Genomic DNA, 23788 nt, shown 5'->3' with positions numbered 1-23788 from the left:
CCGGGGGGATCAAAGGCGGGACGACAGCCCCGGGGGGGGGGGGGGGGAGGACGCCGCCCCGTCCCCTCAGCCCCTTCCCGCCACCGCCCCTCAGGCGCATCTCACGCTCTGCGCACGCGCTGCCCGGGGTGCCGGGGCGGGGCCAGGCACGTGCGCGCCGGGGCGGTGCCGGTACCGGGGTACCGGGGGAGGCGGGGTCCGGTCTGCCGCGCGTCACGGCCCCGCCCGGCCCGCGATTGGCCGGGGCGAGGGAGGGAGCGGGGCCGCGCCGGGCCCCGGCGTGTTGCAGCCAAAGCGTCCCGGCCGCCCCCCGCCGCCCCCGCGCCGCGCGTTCCGCCCGCAGCGGGGAGCCGAGCTCGGCGGGCCGCGGGCTGCCGCCGCCGCTGCCATGCGGAGGGGAGGCGGCAGCGGCAGCAGCAGCAGCGGGAGGGGGTGACTCCTCGGCCCTGCCCCCCCCATGAGACTGTGGCTGGCCTGGCTGTGCTGCTACACCCTGTTCCTGTGGGCGCTGAGGAGGAGGATGTGGTCTGGCCCTGCCAGGTACCTGAGGAGCCCTTTATCCAGGTCCCTGTACACCAACGTGATGGGCAGTCACGGCCAGCCCGCCCCGGGCGCCAGGGAGAGCCACCAGGTATGGCCCCTGAGGTAGCCCCCTTCCCTTCCCTTCCCTTCCCTTCCCTTCCCTTCCCTTCCCTTCCCTTCCCTTCGCCGGCCGGGCCCGGCGGGACAGTCGCGGTTCCCCCGGTTTGAGGGCGCCCTGAGGGGGCCCCGGGCCGGGCAGCGCCCGCCTGACCCAGACAAAGAGAGGCGATGGCTGGGGCCTCCCGGCGAGAAAGTTGGGGTCGGCCTGAAGCGCTGGGGAGGTGGGGGGGGGCAGGCCGGGCTGCCGCTCTGTGAGCGCTCAGTGCCAGCCACAGCGGGGGTGGGAGGCAGGCCCGGTGTCCCGAGTGCGGTAACGCGTCAAGTTGGGGGGTCAGACTGCCCCTGGGGGGCTAAAATCTCCGCTTTGCTTCCTGTCCTAGTGAGCTCTGTGAGTAACAGTGCTTGAGCGAGGTCTGCAGGTGGTGTTGTCTGGGTGGGATTATAAACACCGGGATGTTTGGTTCGTACGTGTGTGTCTAGAGGAAAATAATCTGAACCGGCTGCAAAAAGTGAGCAGCTGGGAAACTACTGAGCTCACGGAGGCCTTGGAATGGTAGGAGGTGGTTGACTAGAAATGGATTGGCAATGTGATACAACTGCTCTAAAAGGTTAGTGCTGTACTTGGGCAGTGTGGGTACGTGGATCATTGCTCTGTGGAGCAGTTAGGTGCTGTGCAGTGCTTTGGGGATACGACTGCGTGTGTTCGGATCTGTGCTACTGAAAACCTGGCAGGAGTTTAGAGGGGCTAGTAGAAACTGCTGTGGTACTAAACAAAGGTATTGACTTATGCTAAGTAAAATATACATAGCCAAGCTCATGAAGAAGACAGCATAAATACTTGAGGAGTGTTGTACAAAGGAAAAAAAAAGTATACATTGTAGTTCTCCAAGCTGAGGAGAAGTTTTCCACTTCTGAAGTTGTTTTAGTGCTCTGGGTGGATGCTGACTGAGAATCTTGCTATCAGGTGACCGTATTACTAGGGTTTAATGAATACGGTCCGCATTCGGATCATTCACTGCATATGTAGAATGACAGAAACAGAATTTAGATTTACAGAAAAAACTTTCTGCTGAACAAATTAAATTTGCAGATCTTTTCTGTTGTTAAAAACTGCACTAGAAAGACAAGTAAATCAAGAAAATATTGCTGTGGAGATGACTGTCATTCACAGGTAAATTGTCTGCAGTATAGTCTCCACTTGTAATTTATTGGATCTGGATTTTACTTCTAATATATCGGTCATTTAGTAAGTTTAATAAGACTTACAGTTACTGAGTTTGTGAGTTTAGTCATAAGTAAGGATTATATGAGGAGGCCTTGGGTACTTGCACTCTGCAGTTTTACTAATTTTGTTAGTTTTGCATAAGTTAGTTACAATTTTTTTCTTTTTACTAATATTAGGTGAGAGTTGTCAATATTTTTTATTATATATCCTAAGATTTCTCTTCAGATTACTTAGTGCTGTAGCTTTTCTACTGTTGCACTATGTCAGATTGATGAACTTTCTGTCACAAAACTAGTGGCATGAAAAGAGCTCTTCATATATTGGATGTGGGGAAAAACAAAAGTAATCTCTGCTTTGGGGAATTAGTTCTAGAATAAAACTGTTTTTCACCACTTCTGTTATTTGAAAATTGGATTGTTTTTATCTGGTGTGTTTTTTTTCCTTGCAGTTTGTTGTCATTTCTAATATTCTCTGGTGTTACATAGATAGTTGCACATGTTTTAGCCAGTAAGCTTATTGGCAAACTTAACCATGAAGAAGAAATTAGAGGAAGGCTGCAAACAATGACTAATTTCTGGAAATAAGCTTCTCACAGTTGTCGCTGTTATGCCCATGCTTTTATGTCAATATACATCAATGTTTGGAAGACTTAAGGACAGGAATTGTAGGGCAGCTGGTTTCCTTGGTCAGACCCTGAAACTGCAGGTAACAGGGTTCGGTGCAGAACCAAGTTTTATGAGCTCGAGTAAGGCAGATGTGTAGCGGTATTGCTTATGGGTCAAAGTCCATGTTTAACGCAGCTCTGATATTTGGATACATTTTCTTCTCTATTGAAAATGGCAACACAAGGAGGCACTCAAAAAGTGCCTGCTGTAGCTAGGCAGCAGCCTCCCAAATTACTGCTGCAGCTGACACCCATCCCTGCCTGCTCCTCAGCTCTGTGGATGGTTCATTTCTGCCAGCTCTTGAAATTGGTTTCTAGAGATGGATGGGCAAAGTATGCTGGCTGCTGCTTTAGTGCTTTTTAACAGTTTGCTAAGGATCCTTTTCGAGACTCGCTGGTCCATGCTGATTCATTCAACTAGCACTGTGCTGCAGTGAGAAAAGACTCAAATGGGTAAATCAGCAGTCTTGGGGGTCCCAGTGCCAGGCTCCAGCACGTGGTGCAGGGTTTCTCAAACTGTGGGTTTTAGAGCAAAGGATCACTTGCGATACCTGCAAGCGTGCTTGAAAGTACTGCTGAGGGCCTGATTCTGCAGGAAACTTGGCCAGTGTGAAAGTGGTTTTCAAACTAGACCTATGAAGGTGTATATTGGCTCCTTTGCTGAAGGGTCTTGAAACAGCTTCCTACATAGAGACTGTTTGATGGAGCCCCTGTTTATGAATCCAGCATGTAATGGCCTTCTTGCAGCTGCCTGCTCCCCTCAGCTTGCTGGCACTGGTATTGTGACACAGCAGGACACTGGACTAAGAAACCTGTACCGTTATTGTTCATGTTACAGTAGTGACTGGAAGTCCCATTGTGCTGCTGAGCACTATAAACGTGTGTTAACTGACCTTAACCTTGTTCTCTCCCAACAAGGTGCAATAAACATGAAGGGAACAGGATGTAAGTGTATTTTGCATAGCGTGACTGTAGAGATTTAGGCACTTAATTTTGCACGCTTGCCCCAGCTGACCATGTCCTGCATGCATTTTTATGAGATTCTGTTGAAACTCTCCATACCTTTCTAAGCTACTTGTGACTCTATCTGCACCATGAACAGTTGCAACCAGATTGGGAACATCACTGCAAGATCTGAGGGGATGGTAGTAAATATTAGCTATAGGCTATAATTCTTGATATTAGAATATAGATTGGCTTTAGAGATTATGTGGGAAGGGCTGTCAATAACTCTGCAGGAGTGTGAGAGAATGTAAAATAATAGCAATTAAAATAATGTTTAAAACTTTTTTGTAACTTCAGCATATTGAGTGAATGTTTTTTTTAGCTTGGCATTGCAACATAGCAATGAACAACCTTTTGAATTTTATACTCCACGCTGGCATTCCAGAAAGCTGCAGCATTAGAGATAGAGGTGTGTAAGGTGGGCATGAGGGTCCTAAACTTCAGAATTTTTATAGGTCTGTTTTGTTTTGCACAAGTCTCGTGCATTTAAAATAATGTAAGCTAGGTGTTAAAGAAGTTTAGATGTGCCTTACACGTGGACTATTATGACATTGTTTATTACTTTACCAGCTAGATTTGATAGCAAGAAGAAGCATCCTTTTCCTCAGAATGAGCTGGATAGCAGCTGGCATTTCAGATTTGGCGTAGTTTGTATAGGAGTGGTTATTGCCAAGTAGCATGAGGTGAAAGGAACCGTGAGCCCATTTTAACTTGGGCTTCATATTCTAGAAATCTAAAAGTATAGAACTGTCCGTCAGCTGATATTGATGACTTCTTCGATGTGTGAACCTGATTGCTTTTTTAGTAGAGTTGATGGGAGAAAGCTCCTTAGACAAAATTGGTTTGAAAGACTTGTGGACCTGCTTGTTGGGTACTGGTAAGCGAAGAAATGTAGTCCAGCAGTGATACACGACAGAAAAGCTGTTTGAAGTATAGATTGGATTTTCTATCTATCTATTTTCCTGGAAAAATATTGCAAATGTACTTCCTGTTTTCTTTTCAGAGGATATGACAGGTTCAGAGTGAGTTGGAATACATAAAACAAGGTTATCCGAATTCATACTGTTTTACCCGTGTGGTGGTGTTCCCTAGAAGACTTGTGTTTGGTTTCTAGGGAAGTTGCTTAGTAAAATTCTTCAAAGTACAGGGTAATGTGTAAGACAAAATGTGTTACTTCTAGTGAGTAATCTGTCCTCAACTGATTATAGTTCCAATCTAAGTTAAATTAATCTTGAAGCCTGTTCAAAAGTCTGTAGGGAAAACTAAATTTTGATATTTACGGAAATTGATAATAGCTTTCTGTGTGTTCTGTTTCTTTTTAACTACTTCTATTTTTATATTGCTGCTGAACATTTTAATAATGCTTTGTTTCTTTTTCTAGTGGTATGTCTGCAACACAGAGCAGTTGTCTGAATCCCTTCAGCCTATTTTTGTCCAGAGTTACCTTGACCAAGGAACACAGATCTTCTTAAACAACAGCATTGAAAAATCAGGCTGGCTGTTTATCCAGCTCTATCACTCTTTTGTGTCCTCAATTTTTAGCCTCTTTATGTCTAGAACATCTATCAATGGGTAAGTGAAAAGTCAATCTTGGGTAAACTAAATACGTTTTGAATTTTTTTCAGGTGTTCATCCCTATTCCTTGATCTGCCAGTTTTGTTAAACATCTACAGTTTTCCCTTTGCCAGTCTAATAGATCTGCAAAGCCCCATTTTGCTCTCCACTTAAACCTTCCTAATTAACGCCATTTCCAGTATGAGCAGGGCAGAGGGTGTATTTGCAATTAATAAGTCAGAGGACTCTATATGTATTTTATAACCATTACTTGTCTTATTCCAGAGAATACTCAGAAAGAATTTGAGAGTATTCTTTGTGTTAGATAATGTGTCCTTCTTCCCTCTGTCTTTCTCCCCCTTGCCCTTTTATCTACTGCCATGCCTATAGCATGTGCTGTTGTGATTGTCCTTGTAGAAGGTGGCTGTGTCCAGTCAGTTCTGTATTACATCTGAAGTTTGTGTCCATGTGTGCTGCAAGACTAGGCAGAGGCAGACTGCTACACAGTGCAGAAGTTGCTGAGTGGTGTGTTTTGTAACGTTGATGTGGAATGGAACTCTCTCTTTTCTCTTATTCTTTAAAACTAAATTTCACCCTGGTTTGTGTGTAAGCTATACTCGGACGGTAGCTTCTGATGTGGCATGTTTGATGAAACATCAATAAGGTGGGAATAGAGAAGTTATAAAACATTATTCTCCTACTGTTATTGCATTGGTCTCATCTGCCATCGGCTGCAGGGGAGTTCAGCTGTTCACGGGTGCTTTTGTATGTTTTCCCAAAAAGTCATTGCCTTTTCTGCTTACTTCTCTTTTGCTCATTGAGACATATGTTTACCAGTTTTAACTCTATGAATAATGCGTTATGTTACATTTACTTCATTTCTCTGCCATCCCCACCTCTGCACCTGCTGCATACTTCGATGCAGTCTGATTTGAGGATAGTGCCTGGCTGCTAAGGCTAGGAAAATAATCTTTCTCTTTATTTTCTAACCAGATGTCTTTGTGAGCTTTCCTGTGGTGTTTTTAGTTGCTTGTAGCTTTATGTAAAGGTTCTTTTGGTCTCCTCGTCTTCCTTTCTCTTCCTGTTTTTTTTTCAAAGGCTCTCCAGCGCTTTGAGTTACACCTCGTAGTGCTGTTAGGCATAATAGCCACGAACCAATTAGACAGCATGGACTGACACAAGTGTGCTGCAAAGGGGTTGTACTTAAATTGGCTGTATTCTGTTTATTTTTATATATATTTAATATCTTGCTTTAGTTTCTTCTATATAACTTTGTATAGTGTTTCCTTTTTGTTGTTGGTGGTTTTGTTTTTAATAGCCGATCTTTCCTAGGCCTCTTATTTTTTTTCAGATTTTTTATTCTTTTGTGCTTTTTCTGTTTACCTTTTTTCCCCCTTGGTCATAAAAGAAATCTGTAGATTGTATTTTTTAAATTTAACCTGCTATCCAATGTTGGTTTAAATGATTTTTTTTATCCACCTCTAGTCTGTCACTGACCAGTTCTTTCTTCCTCTTCTTGTTCTGCTAACTTTCATCTTCTGCTATGACAGCTGAAATCTGTCACTGTGTAGTCTTCAAACAGTTACAGGCGGGTATGTCATTAACTTGATCCGTAAAGAATCCAGCTGTCACCTCTACCCAATTCCTTAATGAGTTGTCTATTTTTTATTCGACAGCTCTTGTGTTAAATGCAGAAGGATCTGCAGATAGCAGCAAAAGCCATTGTAACATACGATTAAAAAGTCGTCTCTTTTGCCACTCCAGCAGTGTTACCCCCATTCTTTCTTTAAATCTCTTCCCCGGCTTCCCTCCTAGTTCCACATCCCATTCCTCATTTATTGTGCATACTTCTGTCTGCAGCCATTGTATTTCCTCTGCTCTCTCCCTTTTTTCCTTTTTTTAAGGTAGGTGGGAGAGATTCAAATCTGCAAACCTGACAAATAAGGCTTAGCCTTTCTCTTTCTGTCTTTCTCTCCACCCTCCTCACTTTTGTGTGTGTGTGTGATCATCTTGCGCTGCACCCAACAAGCCCTTGCTTTCCTGATCAAATTCCTCCTGAAGTCTTAGCCACTATAACTGCATGTAGCCATGTGTCGGATCTCTGACAAGTGGAGGGCAAGTTGAACTGGATTTAAAATTTACCTGAGGAGCGACCTTGTCTGTTTTGTGTGACTGATTGCTGCCATTCTAAATTACTTCATTGTCCTTGTTAAAGTTTGTATGAAATTGGACATTTCTCATCTTTACCTTTCAGGCTGCTGGGAAGGGGCTCAATGTTTGTGTTTTCCCCAGAACAATTTCAAAGACTGCTTAAAATAAATCCAGAATGGAAATCCCACAGACTTCTCGATTTAGGGGCTGGGGATGGAGAGGTTACTAAAGTCATGAGTCCTCACTTTGAAGAAATCTATGCCACAGAGTTGTCTGAAACTATGATATGGCAGCTTCAGAAGAAGAAATACAGGTATTGTACTGAATACTTCCTACATTGTGTTTTTCAGACGTTACAGCAAAATCATCTTTGTAATATTTTATGAATGTTCAGTGTTTTCAGTCAATTCTTCTCATGTTTGATCATTATGGAAAGAGCTGACCTGTACAAAACAGGGAGAGCGAACACATCTGATATTCCTTGTTATCAGGACTTTTGCTATGCTGATGTTCCCTGTTACCAGTTAAGACAGAATTGGCAACAACTGTGTTGAAGTCGTTCTTCATAGTTTGCTTAAATTGCTTTAATCAAGACAGTTAGGAAGACAGAATTCAGATACTGATGAATGAACAGTACAAAATTGCAAGAGGAAGGAAAGTGACTGCAAAGAAAGCAAGCTGAATCTTGATAATAGACGCAGATTATTCAGGTATCTCTAATGACTAGGAAAGGAGTGCTCATGGATTACTATGTAAAGAATCTTTTATTCTAGTTATGCTTAGCTGCTGCTAAGACTGAAAAATATTTAGTAATAAAAACCTCAGCACTTTCAGAACTTTGTTGTACACTGGTCACAGCTCCTGGAGGTTCTTTGTCTTGTTGAGTAATGGCTAGTATTTGGGGCACTGTGTCCCTAGACTGCAACCCAAAGAATGAAGGAGCTGTAGATATCTTTTCTTCAAATGTCCTTGAATGGAAAACGAACAGCAACTGGGTTTGCATGCAGATAAATCAGAGTGGATAAAATGCTGCAAGCCATTAATCATATTTCAGCTTCGTTTTTCCTTGCTGTATATTCACTTTTATTCTAGGACATCACACTTTTATAATACCTGGGCTTTTTTTTTTTTTCTTTTATTGCCTGAAGTTTATAAGGCAATATAAAGGTGTGGATGAATATATAGCCATGCCCATTGTTGATTAGTTTTTCTTTTCCAGAAGACTAGAAAGACCACGTCTGCTTTTCCTCATTGCCTAGTTGGCTGACCTTACCTGCACTATGAACACATCCGTAGGGAATTTTTATCCTTGGTGGGTCTCTCAGAACTCAGCTCTGTATCTCTCTCTCTCTGTTTGTAGGGTGCTTGGTATAAATGAATGGCAGAACACAGGATTTCAGTATGATGTTATCAGCTGTTTGAATTTGCTGGATCGTTGTGATCAGCCACTGACTGTATTAAAAGATATTAGGAGTGTACTGGAGCCAACTAGAGGCAGAGTCATTCTAGCATTAGTTCTGCCATTTCACCCATATGTGGAAAATGGTAAGTACACAGATTAATAGCTATTCACGCAAATAAAGAAAGCTTTTGTAGGTTGTAGTATCCTGAATTAAATGTTTTAGTAAATAATTGACATGTGTGTAAATGACTCTTACAAATAGCTTCTAGGGTGCATGTTCAGAAGTATGAAATCATAGGTAAATAGGCCACACGAGGTAAGATGTTTTCTTAATTCCCCGACATACATTATTGGCACCAACAAAAAGCTCAGATATTGAAGTTACATATCCTGTTCTGCAGGTTGCCACATTTGAGCTGTGTTGGAGCAACATGGGAAAACTGATCTCTGATTAGGGCCCTCTGCTGCCTTCATATAGGTAACCCCAGTTGTCTTTAGCGACCATTGAACAAATCCATCAGAACTGTCTGTAATACTGAATGGAGCAGCTTAGCTCAATCTGTTTCAAGTGTTCCAGATGAACTACACCTAAAAAGTCATAGGATGATAACGTTCGCTGTCCAATATGAGCTCTCAGAATAAAATATAGACCCCTACTAATACAAAATACCAACCATTATTAATACTTTATTAGTAACTGGAATAAAAAGTAAAATTAAGTGCTAAAATTCCTTTATTTCCTGTAGTTGCATTTTAAAGAAATACATGAGAGACTTTTCAAATGAATCTTTCCTTGTGACTAAACCTCAAAAGAGACTAAAAACTTCTTTAGATGCCTGTGATTGTGGGGGTTCAGATTGAGGCACCCTAAAGGTGATTTGAGTTGTAGAAGGCTGGTGTTCATCAGTCATTCTTTGGATGCTGCCTCTCCTTGACTTGTCAATGGAAAGGCATGTGTGCACAGAAAATACAGAACTAATAACCTTAACATTCTGGAAATTGTAAATGCAATCAAAATGAAACTATTTTTCTCTTTCTGTATGTCAGTAGTATTTTGGGGGGAGGGAGGGGAGGACACTGCAAAAAGAGTTTTAAGTGTAAAAATGAATGGTGTCAGTTGAAGAATTCCTTAAAATACAGTATTTGAGCGTATAATTTTGTAGATATTCTAAAAAGTAGTATGTCTTATATGAGATGGAGGGTTGACTTAGGCACCTGTATGGTATTTTCAAGCACATTTGGTTACAACGTCCTGTTGCTGTAACGTGGAACAATTTGATTTCCTTTCTTTAAAATTCCGTATAACAGCCATGTCTTGCTTGACTTTCATCAGCATATTAGAAGCAGAAATTGAGAAGTGATCTGGGTGTTTGTATCATTTGCGTGACTTCAAAGCTGTGTGCCATGGTGTTTTGCAATCACTGTTGCACACCGCATCTACTTTTCTACGTGTTGTTTGGTAACCATGTGATAGGCCACATGCAACTTCCTCACGCAGCAGGAGGTGGGGAAATTAAGGAAGAAAAAACTACGTCGGGTCCATTTATATCTATCACTAACTGCCTACGGCATACTGGGAAAAGAATAGGATATTAAATTTAAAAATCCCTGGGGAATGGAAACCTGTCCTGTGATTGTTGAATTCAGAACAGATTTCAGCTTCCAACAAGTAGGAATGACTAAGACTTCTTGTAAACCAAAGTCAGACTCTAGTTTGTGCTGGCGACTTGTAAACGATTAGTCACTTTCTTTAAGACATCTTTGTTTCCTTTGCTTTTTGTAAGTCTCAGCTAGCACAGTGATGTTCTTTTTTTTTTCTGATCTGCAGGGTGTGACAGAGTAGCTTTAGTACGCTTTTATCAGTTGAGGCTGTTCCAGTTAGCAAATATCTACTGAAACTTTAAACATACTCAGTTTGCCTGTTTAGCACTGACCACTGATGCTTTACCACTGATATGGGCCCATATAAACATCTCTAGACAATGTGAGTTACCTCATGCACAAGTTAGTGTCATTCCACTAAAGCTTTCCTGCTTAAGATCTTTTCAGCTGTAGTCTAAAGAAATAGTGAGCTGCCAGACTGTCTTATAACTCCCTACTATCAGCTAATTAAAAAGTCTGGACCTGCCAGGTGAAACTTGTGAATTTTAGAGGGGGGAATAAATGGAGAAGGGATTAGGCAGGTAAGGTGTTTGATCAGTGTATAGATCAGTTTTTAGAACTGGAGACCTAAAGATAAATTTCAATCAAAACAAGATATTTGGGTTATTACACTTAATGCGAAGGTAATTGGAGAAACCCTCAGTGTGAACAGTATAAAGCCTGCTCTAAGAGAACAAAGCAAGGTGGAGTAGGAGGTATAATTTGTTTCTGTGCTTTCTGTTTCTGGAATTACAGTGACACCTAGAGTCCAAAGTAGCTTAATCACATATTAAGCTTTCCAGAGGAGTTTTGTTTTCAATGTATAGAACAACAAGTAAATGCACTTCCTGTGCATTTCTAAATTTGTCAAGCCATACGAATCGTATGGTATCGTAATAAAATGTTATTGTGTGAATAGTCTAACTTTGGTTTTGGTGGGCATCCCATAGGGTGATCATAAATGTTTTATATTTCCTAATATAGACAGTGTGTGTGTCTGTGCGTGTATATATATATATATGAAGGCAATATTAGATAATTTGCTCAAAAAGAAAATGTCACTATCCAGGCTGATTAATGTTTCTATGATTGATTAACGTGGATAAGAAGAGGAAGGTGCATTTTTCATCTTCCTGAAGTATTTAGTACTAAATTGAGCTGGAAACAGTACTAGATGGACCCTTACTTTGTCTGTTTTTTTTCAGTTCTCATGTCACTGATGTGCAAAATGTGGCTTCAGTTGCTAAACAAAGCCTTGCTTTATTTAAAGGATGACAAAAGATGTAACTGTTCCTTAGCAGGGAGAATGCCTGATACCAACAGGTCTCTTCTGAAAGTGCTGATTTGTAGATTGGCTAGGTAGTAACTTCTCAGTATACTTCTCTTTTCATGCCTGTATCTGTTTGGAACAGGCACGCAAAAGCAAAAATTGGTGCTACAAGTAACCCTGACTTTGGATGGTAGGATTGGAAGAAAGGGGGTTGTCTGTCTAGCAGTTGAATTTTGAAGTTACAGGAGCAACCTTTTCATGACCACCACTTTGCTTTCCTCAGTAAGCTAGGATGAAGTTCCCAACCCAAATGAGCTTTACAATGATAGTACATGCATTTATATAATCTTTTTTTCTGCTTGCCTATCCACAGAACATGTATGTTTTGCTGTTTAAGCTACTGTAAGACTCCGTAACTATTGATCTATGTATCCATTATAACTAACATGACTGAAAACAGAATTTCACCATGAAATTAGTTTATTTTCTAATGGTGTTGATTAATGTACATATTACACAAGAGTTTTAATTTGCATACAAGAAATACATGTAAATTCATGCTGAATGGGAAATAATGTGTAACATAGGTCATCAAAATCAAGTGCATTGAACATTGTCTGTTTAGAAAACACTATGAAGATCACTGCCCTGTAAGGTTTTCTCCTTTCTTTTTAAAGCAAAGTAAGTCTGTGAAGAAGCTTAACTTCTTCATCTGCCTCTTTGGTTACACTAAAAATGTCCAACAAATTGGAAATGCAGCACATACTCATCTGTTCTGGTAAACAGTGTCATCTTCCAGATGATCCTAGGGGAAAAAGAAATGTGGAAGCGTTTACTCACTGATGCAAATGTTTATTGTTATTGTTTTGAAAGGCAAAACTTTTTTGAGGCAAATTCCATCTCTTTATTGTTTCAGTAAACTCCTTCCCTCCCTACTTATCTAGTTGCATTTGTCTGTGTGGTATCTGCAGGATTCTAAACATGTTTCTTTTGCTTTTGGCTTCTCCTAATCTTCAAAGAGCACAGAGGCAGTAAAACACACTTGTTATTTTCACTATGTTTTTATCTGACACTCAAACCAAGGACCGGGTCAGCAGGGACTTTAAAGGGATAATTACAGAGGAAATCATTTGGCAGTACAGAGGTGAATAAACTAAAAATGTTTAGAGGAGGAGTGTTTGACTTTGTATTCTGTTTCTTTTTCTTTCTCATCACATCTCTGAAATAGTGCAGCATAAGCTTAGAATGTGAAAGAATTTTTAATGTTTCTCTAGAGAAACAGATTTTTTTTGAAGGATGATTTTGAAGCTGTTTTCATTGCTTGCAAATACATGTGATTTCTAAAATTTTCTGTAACTTACCTGGCATATGCAAAATTACTGTCATATAGTTATTCAAGATTTACTGGCCTAAGGTTGGAATGATGAAATAAGCTGTGTGGTTTTATCCAGTGTGCTGAATACTTAGCTTAGGTTACAGAAGTTTAAGTGTGTGGGGAAATATCTGTAAGAATGTTGTAGAGTTTGCTGAAACTGTTTTGTTTTGCTTCTGTCATCTTACTCTTCTGGACTAAGGGGACAAGAGGAACTACCGTTGAAATATTTTCACGAATGAGCTCTAGTAGGTTTGTGTGTTTTATCAAACAGTCCAGAACAACTTGCTGAAACCTCTTCTTGGCAAAATACAAACTTAAAGGGGCTTCATGAAGTGTACATACACACACATTTTTAAAGGTATATGAAAAGCGCAGTGTGTATATACACTCATATTTGGTTGTGTATATATACGTAACAGCATATGACATACTGGCATCACGAGCATCTCTGATACAAAACTGTCTTGCTTTATATTTTATTTTTCCCCAGAAAGGATGCCTAACTTGAGCCCTGGTATTGTAGGCCTTTCGTGACACGAAACTTTGTGTCCATCTGGGAGGAAAAGAATTTTTATTCCCAGACGACATATTTGTCCTGGTTCTAGCCATATTGGAATTAAGAAATGTTGGATGGCTTAGGAAATGGAAGCTTTTTTTTTGATTCAGTACTGAATCTGAACTCAGCTATCAGTTTTCTGCACATGCAGACACTGCATATATGGGAATATCATAATCTGTGCTCTTAGATTACAGATCATATGAGTGTGTTTCTGCACAATGTGAAGGTGTATATCTGTCCCAGGAAAAATGTTCCTGTAAACTGTCTTGATCTCTTCTTGATCATGTAGAATCTTTGACTATTGCACAGAATACTTTTTTTTTTTTTAAGAGACCTCAATCGACTTTAAATAAGAAAAAAAAATCTAGTTCCAGAGGAAATAGAAATGGTAAATTCTTAAAAACTGTTAGTTCCTCTCTTCCCCCACTTTTTATTCCCCATACCAGTAGAAACTTACAGGCTGTCGGGAGTGCTCAGCGTACCTCTGCTTTTGAAGTTCTTGGGCAATTGCTTGAAAAATTTTTCGTCCGCTAGTGATTTTCTGCAAATTATGTAAAATATTTTAGCTTAGTATTATGTTTGAAGTTGGGAGAAGCATCTTTTTCTAGCATCTTTTTGTAATTCTGATTTATTTTTTTTTTGCTTGTGTATGTCTTTGGAAAAGTTACCGAATAACACTTTAGGACCATATAGTTAGTCAGTCAGAAGGGTTTAAATTGCATTAATATCACATCTCTTAACATATATACCTTCTTTAATAGATATTTAAATACTGTGGTTTTTTTTCTTTAATTTAAGGAATCATGGCAATAAATGGTCTAAGTAGACTTTTAAACTAGGGGTTTACATGAATGCACCATTTGAATAAATAAAAAAATCAATATTGAAAAGTTATTTTAAAAAGGAGTTCAAACAAAATTTTCTTGCAAGCAAAACCTAAAGGAAGCTGCATGTAAAGGATGATCTTTAGGTAGATTTGACTTTATCCTGTATCCAGGTAGTTACAAATTAACTAATTAGTTAAACATTAGGTAAATGTAAAATCATTAACCATCTCTGTACAAATCTGAAGTGAAGCCTTAACAGCTGTATATGTCCCTTTAACTGAGTCATCAATTAATCACAAAATTGATATCGGATATGTACTTCAAAAAAAAAAGGCTCAGAATCACAGATAAAGCAAAGTGATAACATACACAGTTCTCTGTTCTCTGGTCTTCATTTCCACTTTTACTTAGCAGCTTTGGTTTTAACTAGGAGGAAGGAGAAAAAAAAGATGGAAACATAAAATGATATAGCAACAGCTAAAGTAGCAGAATAGTTGAGTGGTGCCCTGTTACAGTGGAAAACAGTCTGTAGATAAGTAGATATTATAAGTAGATATCAGCTTATACCATTGGAAAAAAAATCAGGCATTTAGGGCCTTTTTCATCTTCTGGTAGTAGATGTTGCACATATCTTTGCTTTGAGTACAATGGAACTTGCTTGAAGCTACCTAGTTGTCAAAAATAAACCAATTTACATCATGGATACCAGGTTTTCTGAGAAAAGGCATGATTAATTCTTTCCACTATATGACTTCAGGTAGTTTAAAGAAAACAAAACAACATCAAAAATGAGTGTCCTGTCTTTATATATAAACAGCCATCACTGCAGCAAAGAGCCATTTACCGTGTCATACCACATAGGACTGGGAAGTCCTTATTCTCATGTCAAAGCAATTATTTAAAGATTCCAGTTGCAGCTTTGGGTGTTTGTATTTAACTAAATTCAATTTTGTTCTAGAAAAAATAAATATCAGATATTTATATAATTTTAACTGTATGCATTCTATTGTGTTTGTTTCCTATATCCATAAAACTTCTGCCAAGTCTCTGATAATTTTAAATTTTTTTACCACTGTCTATCTTCTGTATATGTACAGTATATGAATACAATTACATTGTACAAGCAAAGTCAGATTGCAGTAACTTTGCAGCTCACAAATATTTTGACATTAAATTTAAATTATTTTACTTTTAATGGAAGCTAATCCACAAAGTTTATGACTTGCAATGGTAATTTCTAACTTTGCTTTTTGAGTGTGCCTTGACAGATACAGTGTCCAACCTGCTGATTAATACACTTGGTATAATTTTAGTTTTATAATACTGTTATTTTAGACAATTTACTTAAAATGTGGTTGCTATTTAGAGTAGAGGTATGGGTTCGCAGATGTGTGCAGCATATGAACTTCAACCAAGCACCTCTTTAGAACTTAACTGTAAAAGTTATGGAAGCTAGGAATGTCTTTTATTCTCTTTATGGAGATGTTAAGACTGCTAAGTTAAATAATGAACAAAAATAAGTTAAATAATGAACAAAATCAGTTTGAACCTACCTTGTAGACTATAAGGATTGCGCATACAGTAGTGCAGTATAGAAGTAGTAAGGTTGAGATGATGATCATGCAGTTAAATTCTTCAGTGCTATGCCTCTCTGGTCATTAAGTAAGAGTAAGTATTAGAATAACGGATAGTTCTCCTGATTTATGTAATTTTCTGAAGACTCTGCATTTCAGCCCCCTTCCTTTGAGGAATTAAAAAACTTCACACACATCATTATTTTTTGATTTATTTTCAGTCTGAATTCCCTTGCAAGATCACTTATGTTTCTCTGAACATTTGTAAGGGCAATGAAGACTTGTTATTTTTGATTATGATCCCATTGAGGGATAGATGGAGAATAGAGTCCAGTTTTCTGCTCTAATAAAGGAATATCTGAATAAAGCTTACAGGCTTTTGTTCAGAAATACAGTTAGACAGGGGAAGGAATTAATACAGCTGGATTATTATTTTCCCTATTTTTTTCTATTTTAGCCATGTAAAACTGAAATGTAATTAATGTAGCCTCCTCATATTTTAGTTAGAAGGCAAACACTACAGAAGTACAGAACTAAAACATTTTGCTTGAGTTGGACCAGTGAATCCCCAGTTCTGAAACGCTGTGCTCTGTTGAGCATATTTCTACTAAACAACAGTTTCTCTGCTTCTTGTTTTCTGTTGATACTTCCTTTCTGACAGCCATTAAGGTCTGTATAAGGGGATGTAGAGTATGGTTAGATAGTACAGAGTACATTTTTCTGCTCTAGAATACTAGAGTAATGATAGAGCAGTCTAACCAGCAAATGCCATTAAGATGGTTATTTGTAGAATCCCTCCATAGTTTTACAATTAACAGTTTAAGAAACTCATACTACTCCTAACTGCTTTGTTGGTATTTCAATCTTAAATGCCATTTTTGAGAGTATAATAGTATTTGGGAAAGAATTTTCTTTTATGATTCATTAAGGATGAATAACCGACTGACCTCTTTTTGTTAGAACGGTTCCATCTCCTGTTCGCTTAGAATGGGATGAACTTGAATCTGAAAATGCTATTCCACAAAAATAAACAGCACTGTCATTTACAGTCAGATCATTGATCTGAAGTGCAATGCTATTTTCTGATATTTGTACTTTGAACTTCTGATCATTTGTGCATTTAGGAGTGCACAAATCCTCATGCTTGTTAGTAAAAAACCGAAACCATAGAACTTGAGGCTTGGACAGGGAGCATCCAGAGGCAGAGAAAGTACACGGTAGGGACACTGTTTGGGTGGAATATTCAGCTTCCTGATATCTGGGTTGTCTTACAGTGACTTGGCATGTATCTGCTGCACCTGTTGAGAATAAACAATGAGGGGTAGTTAGATAAGCAAGGCATAATCTAGAAAGAAAATAAGATGCTTATGGTTCATGCTAGAAAAGGTAGGTAGAAAGGGGGAAAAATGTTTTTCAAACTTTAATTTTTTAAGATGGATGGACAAGGTGGGTGACATAAATCTAGATGCTCAGTGGTATGTCTCTCCAAAGGTTTGTTTCTCCTCTACTCTCCCTGATGTGGGAGTAAATTGAGACAGCCTGATTGCAGGTGGTGGAAGTGTCATAAATGGAGACATTTAAAACTTAGCAATTTCATAACATTGATTAGAATTCATAATAGTTCCTGGATATGCCTTCACTTCGTGGTACATACTGACTCTGGGTTTCTAAGGATAACAATGTTGCTTGTTAGTTCTGACATTTTTAAATGTGCGTAGAGAAAACAGGAAGTTCAATCAGGGAAGAGAATTCTAATTAAGGAACCGAAATGTTTAATATGACTGTTCTGGGAGATTTATTTTATGTTTTAAAGTCCTTACTGAAATCTATAATTTAGATACTTTTGATGTGTCTAGTTTTATGCACATTGCTTAGTTATTTAAACAATAGAATGAGGATTATGCAGTGAAAATGAAGGTAGTAGCTTACCAGCATCCTTTCCTGCTTTCTAGAAAGTAAAAAGTTAGAATAAAAATAAACTGAAATCTGTCTTAATCTATTGCTGATACACAATTGATAAGCCTATCTACTGCAGACAGTCAATGCTGTCCCTTTATCGTTTTTCTCACCAAATATTTTATGGACCAAATCCAAGCAGATTCAGTGTCTGTGACTTCTACGGGAATGAAGTTAAATTCTATTTCTCCATTGGATGAACATCAGAGCCATTCCATAGCAGCTACAACAACCTGAAGGATCTACTAGTGTAAAGTAGTGTAAGTGTGAAAGGCAGTAGGTTGTGCTCCTACAGTTGATTGCCTTCTCCTTTCCAGCTAACTCTAGTGCTCTGGTTGACCTTGCAGAGCAGAACACCATAGGTTCAGTTCATACAGATACTGTCTGCTGGACTTCCTAAACCTTCCTTCCAAACAAGCACAGCTGCACTGAAACCATGCTGTTGCTGCTGGAGCACTCTTTACAGGAGAGCGCAGTACGGTTTCACCCAGAAATCATAGATTACATTTCAGAATTACAGAATAAAAAGCATTTGCTAAGTCATTTCATTTGGAAGTTGCATGAAGAAAGCAGAAATTAGCTCAATTCTCAGCAAAACTTTTTACTACACTTACAGTTATGTTGCAGATCATAACCACAACATATTCAATCCTGTAATTTCTATTAGATGAGAAAATACAAGAAGCTTAAAAGATGTCTTACCAGCACTGTACAGAATCCAGTTGAATGCCAGCATTAGCATTTTCTGGAAGTTGTTGAAAGATGCCATTTCTTGTATCTCTCTGGAAATGATTCTGCTTGAAGGAAGAGGAACTTGTGAAATTTTTGGAGTTGCAGAATGCTCTGTATCACGCGATTTAGAGCTTCCTGTTGAGAAGGGCTTTTACTATTGTATTTGGTAAACTTGTTAAAGGTACAGACCAAACCAGAAAACGTTTCTGTTGTTTGTGGATGGCATTACTTTGAAAGTGAGTGAACACTTTTTACTTTTAAACTTGGGAGTTGTGCATGTAGTCCTTCAGGTTGCTTTTTTGGATATAACAAATGACAACACGTTTCCTGATGTAATGCATACGTTCAGCTTTGTAATTTTATCTGGCCTTAAACTGTCTTTAGTATATCAGCTAGTAAGTGGCTGTGACAGTAACAGATTCTGTAGTCATCCCTTATCTAACTAGCATGGTGGTTTCCTAGAAAAAAAAAAAAATAACAGCAAATGATAATTTTCAACTTGCTGTCTCTATTTACTTAACTACCTGAAGCCATCTTTGGCCAGACAGTAGGCATAAAGAAAAAAATTATAATGCTGAAAAACGTCTTCATTAAATTGTCTGTCTGTCCGTCCATGTCTGCTGAACACCAGCCTCAATAAAGGAAGGTACTTTTCAGCCAGTTTTGGAGCTGCTAGTTAAAAATGTAGCCAAAGATAACCTTAAGAAGGAGCCTCTTCTGAACTCTTGGGGGGAAAAAAAAAAAAAAAAACTTGGGGGAAAAAAACTGATCTATCAACAATTCTACAAATGGCTTGTCAACCTCATATTTGGAGTGGAATGGAATATAATGTGTAATATAATTTGTTTAAAATAAAGTCTGTTTTATAACTAAAACGAAACTCTTTTCTTTTCTCAGTAGGTGGCAAGTGGGAAAAGCCCTCAGAAGTTTTGGAAATCAAAGGGCATACTTGGGAAGAACAGGTTAATAGCCTGCCAGAAGTTTTCAGTAAAGCTGGTTTTGCCATAGAGGCTTTCACGAGACTGCCATACCTATGTGAAGGTGATATGTATAATGACTACTATGTACTAGATGATGCTGTCTTTGTCCTGAAGCCAGTGTAAGTGTATATGAAGTAAATCTCCAGAATCAGTCCCAAGAAGCAGCCTCTGAAAGAGAGTTTTGATTTACGGTTACGTAAAGGGAGGGAATTTGGGGTATTGCCGTGCTAAATAAATACCATGTAAGAATTTTAAAGGCCAAAATACTAATGTATTTCTTTGTAGTGTTTAGGAAAAAAAAGGGTTTTGTTTTATTAAACAGATTCTTCAGCTGAGAATCTTTGTTTTTAACCAGCTCTTAAACCAACAATGCATTCTGCAGTCCAGCAGTAATGGGGGATACTTTTTTTACACTTACCTGCAACAGGGATCAGATCCAAACAAAAGCAATAGTCCTGATAATGAGGAAACTGATACAATGTGAATTGTTGTTAAAGAAATCAACTGAAAGCTGGCAATAAAGTTATCCATTCAGTTCAAACCTTGTTGATTATAAACTGTTGAAATGGATATTCTTCCATGCTAAGTTACTTTCTCTCTTACTGTCATTCTTCATGTTTTTATTCATGCTAATAAACTTTTTTGAGATGACTTTTTGCATTAACTTTTGTGTTCATTTTTGTAACCATAGCCACGTTTGTCCGCAGCAGCTGCTCTTTGTGTTAAGAATTGCACTCTCAGTAGCAGCACAAAGTTGAGTTTGTTTAAACAGCATGTAAGTATTGTTTAATGGGATAACAGTCCACAAAAAACGAATCACTTTTGGTTGGGTTTCTTTCATATTCCTCTCAATGCCTCATAAATTCTCCTTGCTTTTGCATATGCCATTTTCCACCTAAAAGGGGCTATGGTAGAACTAGACAAAACGGCACTTTAAACTTATGGGTTTGATAACAAACTTCCTAAGCGAGTTGTTCCTAAAAGCCAAGAGAACTTGTAGGCACTTACTGGCAAACTTTTTGAGAGTCAAACTGCCTCTGAGGCTTAGGGACCTGATTTTGAAGGTTTAAATAGCTTGGAACAGTTGTTTGTTTTTCCACGAATACAAAATAAATGCTATTTATTTTAAAATGTCTTATTTTAAAAATCCTGTTTAAAATAGCTAATTTCTGGCAGCTGAGATAAAACCTTCCTTTAAAATGACAAGTGGCATCACCAGTAAAGAGTAGAGAACTGGCAGACGTGTCTTGTTGCTTGGGATGTAAGTGTTGTGAGAGAGCAGAGGAACCTTAGCTTGTGTATCAACTGGTAAGTAAAGCAAGAACTGATTTGTCTTATGCTTTTGAAGTATAAACAATTTATTTAACAATTGGTGATCTTATGCCAGGTAGGATGTTTTAGCTTGTCTTTTTAGGTTTATCTTGGACTTCCTTTGTTTAGTGATGTCTCTTGCAAAGTTAATAGCCTTTTATTCTCAGTTGTCTTTGTGTAAGATTGTGTTGTGTAGTAAGGAGTGAGAGGCTTGACTAGTGTTTTTTGGTTGTGGTTTTTTTCCTCCAACAGTAATGCAGGCTCAGAATTACTTCAGCATCTGCTACTGAATTTTGGCACAGAAAACAGATTTGTCTAGAAAAAATGAGCTGTGTATGTTTTGGAGTGAGTTTATTCTTTTTTGTTACTTTATTTGGACCTATATCGTAATAAGAAAATATGGTTCTTGTATAATTAATTTAGCTTCATGTAGTAAATGTATATTAAGACAAAATTCTTCCATGGTACTTAAAAGTTTTACTCCCACAGGTTACAATCACATGAGAGACTACACGTTTCACATCTTTCATATCTTTTAGTCCTGTCATTTGGGATGTTAGTTTGTAATAGTTTTTAGATGTTTTGGGACAGAAGATGCAATGTAAAAGTAATTTTTCTTATAATTTCCTATTTTGTTCCCTTTGTTTAAACAAGTATTCTTACACTTGAGGTACAAAATTAAACACTTACCTAAAACATGAGCAATAACAGGGAAAAGCTGTGACCAGAGTAAGCTTGAGTTCTAAGGGACTGAGTCTTGCAAGAGTTGATGTTGGTCTTCGGATGTCCATAACCAGTCCTGTGGGTTATTCTTGGGGGGCAGGGTGCTGGGGGGACCACTCACAGCACGGAAAGCTCTGCTGTGTGACAGCTTCCTCACCTAATAACTACCATGGGTGACACAAGGCACTTGTCACATGCTTGTCTAATCACGTTGTCTTTGTTATTAAGATGATGCAAAATTAAGTGCAAGTAAGTTAAAAGGGCCACAAATATGGGTGTAGGTATTAATCAAAACACTGCAGTCCTGTTCTTAATATTGTGCTAGTTTTGCCTAGTTTCCCTTTCTGTAATATATCTGCTATGTACACATTCATGCAGAAGAAAAAAAATACTTAGTAGCTTCGTCCTGTAAAGATAATAGTTTGGGCAGAAAATCTATGCAACTGCCCATTTCCCTGCTGTGTTTTAGGGGAAACCAGAAGTATTTCATGTATCTGGTGATTATCCTCAAAAACCTGCTTAGACCTATTGAACTTCTAAGGGACTTGTAAGTCGCAACGTGAGGTGTAATGTGCAGTATTTTGCCCTGGAGAGTAACTAAATTATCTGTTTTGTCGAGGTGGCACTGGATATGTTGCATCGCTGGAAAAAAAGATGCTGTGCAAGGGCATGGTTTAGTTGGGAACTTTCAGCAGAAATTTGGATGAGTTTCATCTCTCAGAAGGCACAGCACGGCCCCCTTTGGCTGCGTGGCCCCAGGTACAGTCAGCTCCCATCCTGCTCCCAGGAGCCCAGAGCCACCTGCTCCTGCTCGGGGTACAGAGGTGGGGGGCCCTGGGCAACACCAGCCTGGCCCCATTTGTTGACCCCGTTCAGCTCGTTGAGCTCTCTTCATCTCAGGACGAGAAGAGGCACTGTGGGAGTCCCTCAGCTTCTGATTCCCCCCAGCAGAACCCTTTCCCTCCCCACTGGGTGCTGCTGGGCAGGCACCTGGAGCTGCGAGGCGGTGCTGGCCCCGGGCCCTGCCCTGCCGCAGGGGTCCTGGCTGCAGCCGCCCACTTCTTGCACTGCGGAGCGTGGGGAAGGAGGCGCGCACAGCAGAGGCAGGTAAAGTGCTGCGGGGCTCTGGCTCTCTATAGGTGCCACAGGAGCCCAGCATCTTTTTTCTCAGCCCTCCCCTTCCTTCCCTCCCTCCCTCCCTCTGCAGCCTGAACCCCCTGAGCATTCTCCTATAGGGGGTTATACGCTGCTGCATATAGGGCTTTTTCGCGGAGGTGCTGAGAGCCTGGCTGTGAGGGGGAGGACGGGCACCAGCGGTGCGTGAGGTTATCGGCAAGACTTCTGATTATGAGGTTAGCTTTCTGGTTATCAGGCTTCAGATAAGGCACTGGCTGCATCGAGGAGGTGGGTGATAAAATGTCTAGGATTTCTTTACATGGAGGAGCGTGTGTTTGGGGAGCAAGAGGACGGGCAGGCTGTGAGCTCCCCATAACCTGAGAGTCCTGCAAGGGAAGTCTGAGATCTGGTCACAGCGTATGCTGCTGTGGTGCAGGGAAAGCTCTGCAGGGAGGTGCCAGATAGGATCTGCAGAGCCACAGGCTGATTTGGGATTGTGAGAGCTCTAGGCAACTTCTGTAAATGGACTAGTTTAACTGACAAAGGAGAATACTTCACCCCACGGATTGTTTTATCAAGCAGGGCTATTTCACAGCAGATCTCTTCTGCACCTGCTAATTGTCCATTGCAGTTAGTTGGGATAAAACAGCACTACCCACCTCATATATTTCCCTGTATTTCATCTCCTTGTGTATTAATTTGGTATGCTTTAATTAAAATACACTCCCTGATCAAAGTGAGTGTGTTGGAATAAACAAATCGGGGTTGACATTAGTAGCATGATTTAAACCGTACAGATTAATCAAACCTTGCTGCAAAACTAATAGGACAATGGCAGAAACAAACACAAGAAAGTTCATTGTCCAGGAAACCAGATACATCTGAATGAGAGACTGCAGTGTGGTACTCCCAAAAGAATTGTTGAAAAGTGTTTCAGTGCGTGTAAGAAAAGTACAGAGGCACTACCTTCTTGAAGCCTAATGGTTATTTTTTTTGTCATCCATCAGTTTGAGTTGCTCCTGTTACAGGACTTGAGTTATGTATTTGGTTAGACTGAGGTATTGCTAGAGGCTGTTGACAG

The 23788-nt window shown here is 39.7% G+C and overlaps 2 protein-coding genes across 4 annotated transcripts; one reads left to right on the top strand and one right to left on the bottom strand.

The window, feature by feature from the left end:
* The first annotated feature begins 272 nt into the window (after positions 1-272).
* On the top strand, positions 273-20208 carry METTL9 (methyltransferase like 9). Of its 3 annotated transcripts, XR_004778963.2 has the most exons (6): positions 305-631; positions 4918-5108; positions 7345-7554; positions 8602-8786; positions 9045-9121; positions 19475-19615. XR_004778963.2 is itself a non-coding variant. In XM_035548836.1 (5 exons), the coding sequence occupies exons 1-5, from the start codon at positions 458-460 to the stop codon at positions 19678-19680; spliced, it is 966 nt and encodes a 321-aa protein (XP_035404729.1). In that variant the 5' UTR covers positions 273-457; the 3' UTR covers positions 19681-20208. The 3 variants fall into 3 exon arrangements, 2 of the variants coding, with proteins under 2 accessions (XP_035404729.1, XP_035404728.1); XM_035548836.1 differs by lacking the exon at positions 9045-9121 and having other exon boundaries at positions 273-631; positions 19475-20208; XM_035548835.2 differs by lacking the exon at positions 9045-9121 and having other exon boundaries at positions 304-631; positions 19478-20208.
* Positions 12221-18614, bottom strand: IGSF6 (immunoglobulin superfamily member 6). The gene is made up of 6 exons (XM_035548837.1): positions 18548-18614; positions 16837-17187; positions 15869-15966; positions 14685-14741; positions 13946-14029; positions 12221-12359 (listed from the first exon to the last, which is right to left on the bottom strand). Exons 1-6 carry the CDS (start codon positions 18612-18614, stop codon positions 12321-12323), a joined length of 696 nt encoding a protein of 231 aa, XP_035404730.1. The 3' UTR covers positions 12221-12320.
* Positions 20209-23788: the final 3580 nt, after the last annotated feature.

The sequence above is a fragment of the Cygnus atratus genome, chromosome 15 (assembly GCF_013377495.2).
Source record: "Cygnus atratus isolate AKBS03 ecotype Queensland, Australia chromosome 15, CAtr_DNAZoo_HiC_assembly, whole genome shotgun sequence".
NCBI lineage: Eukaryota > Metazoa > Chordata > Aves > Anseriformes > Anatidae > Cygnus > Cygnus atratus.
This window is presented reverse-complemented; position numbering and strand designations above follow the sequence as displayed.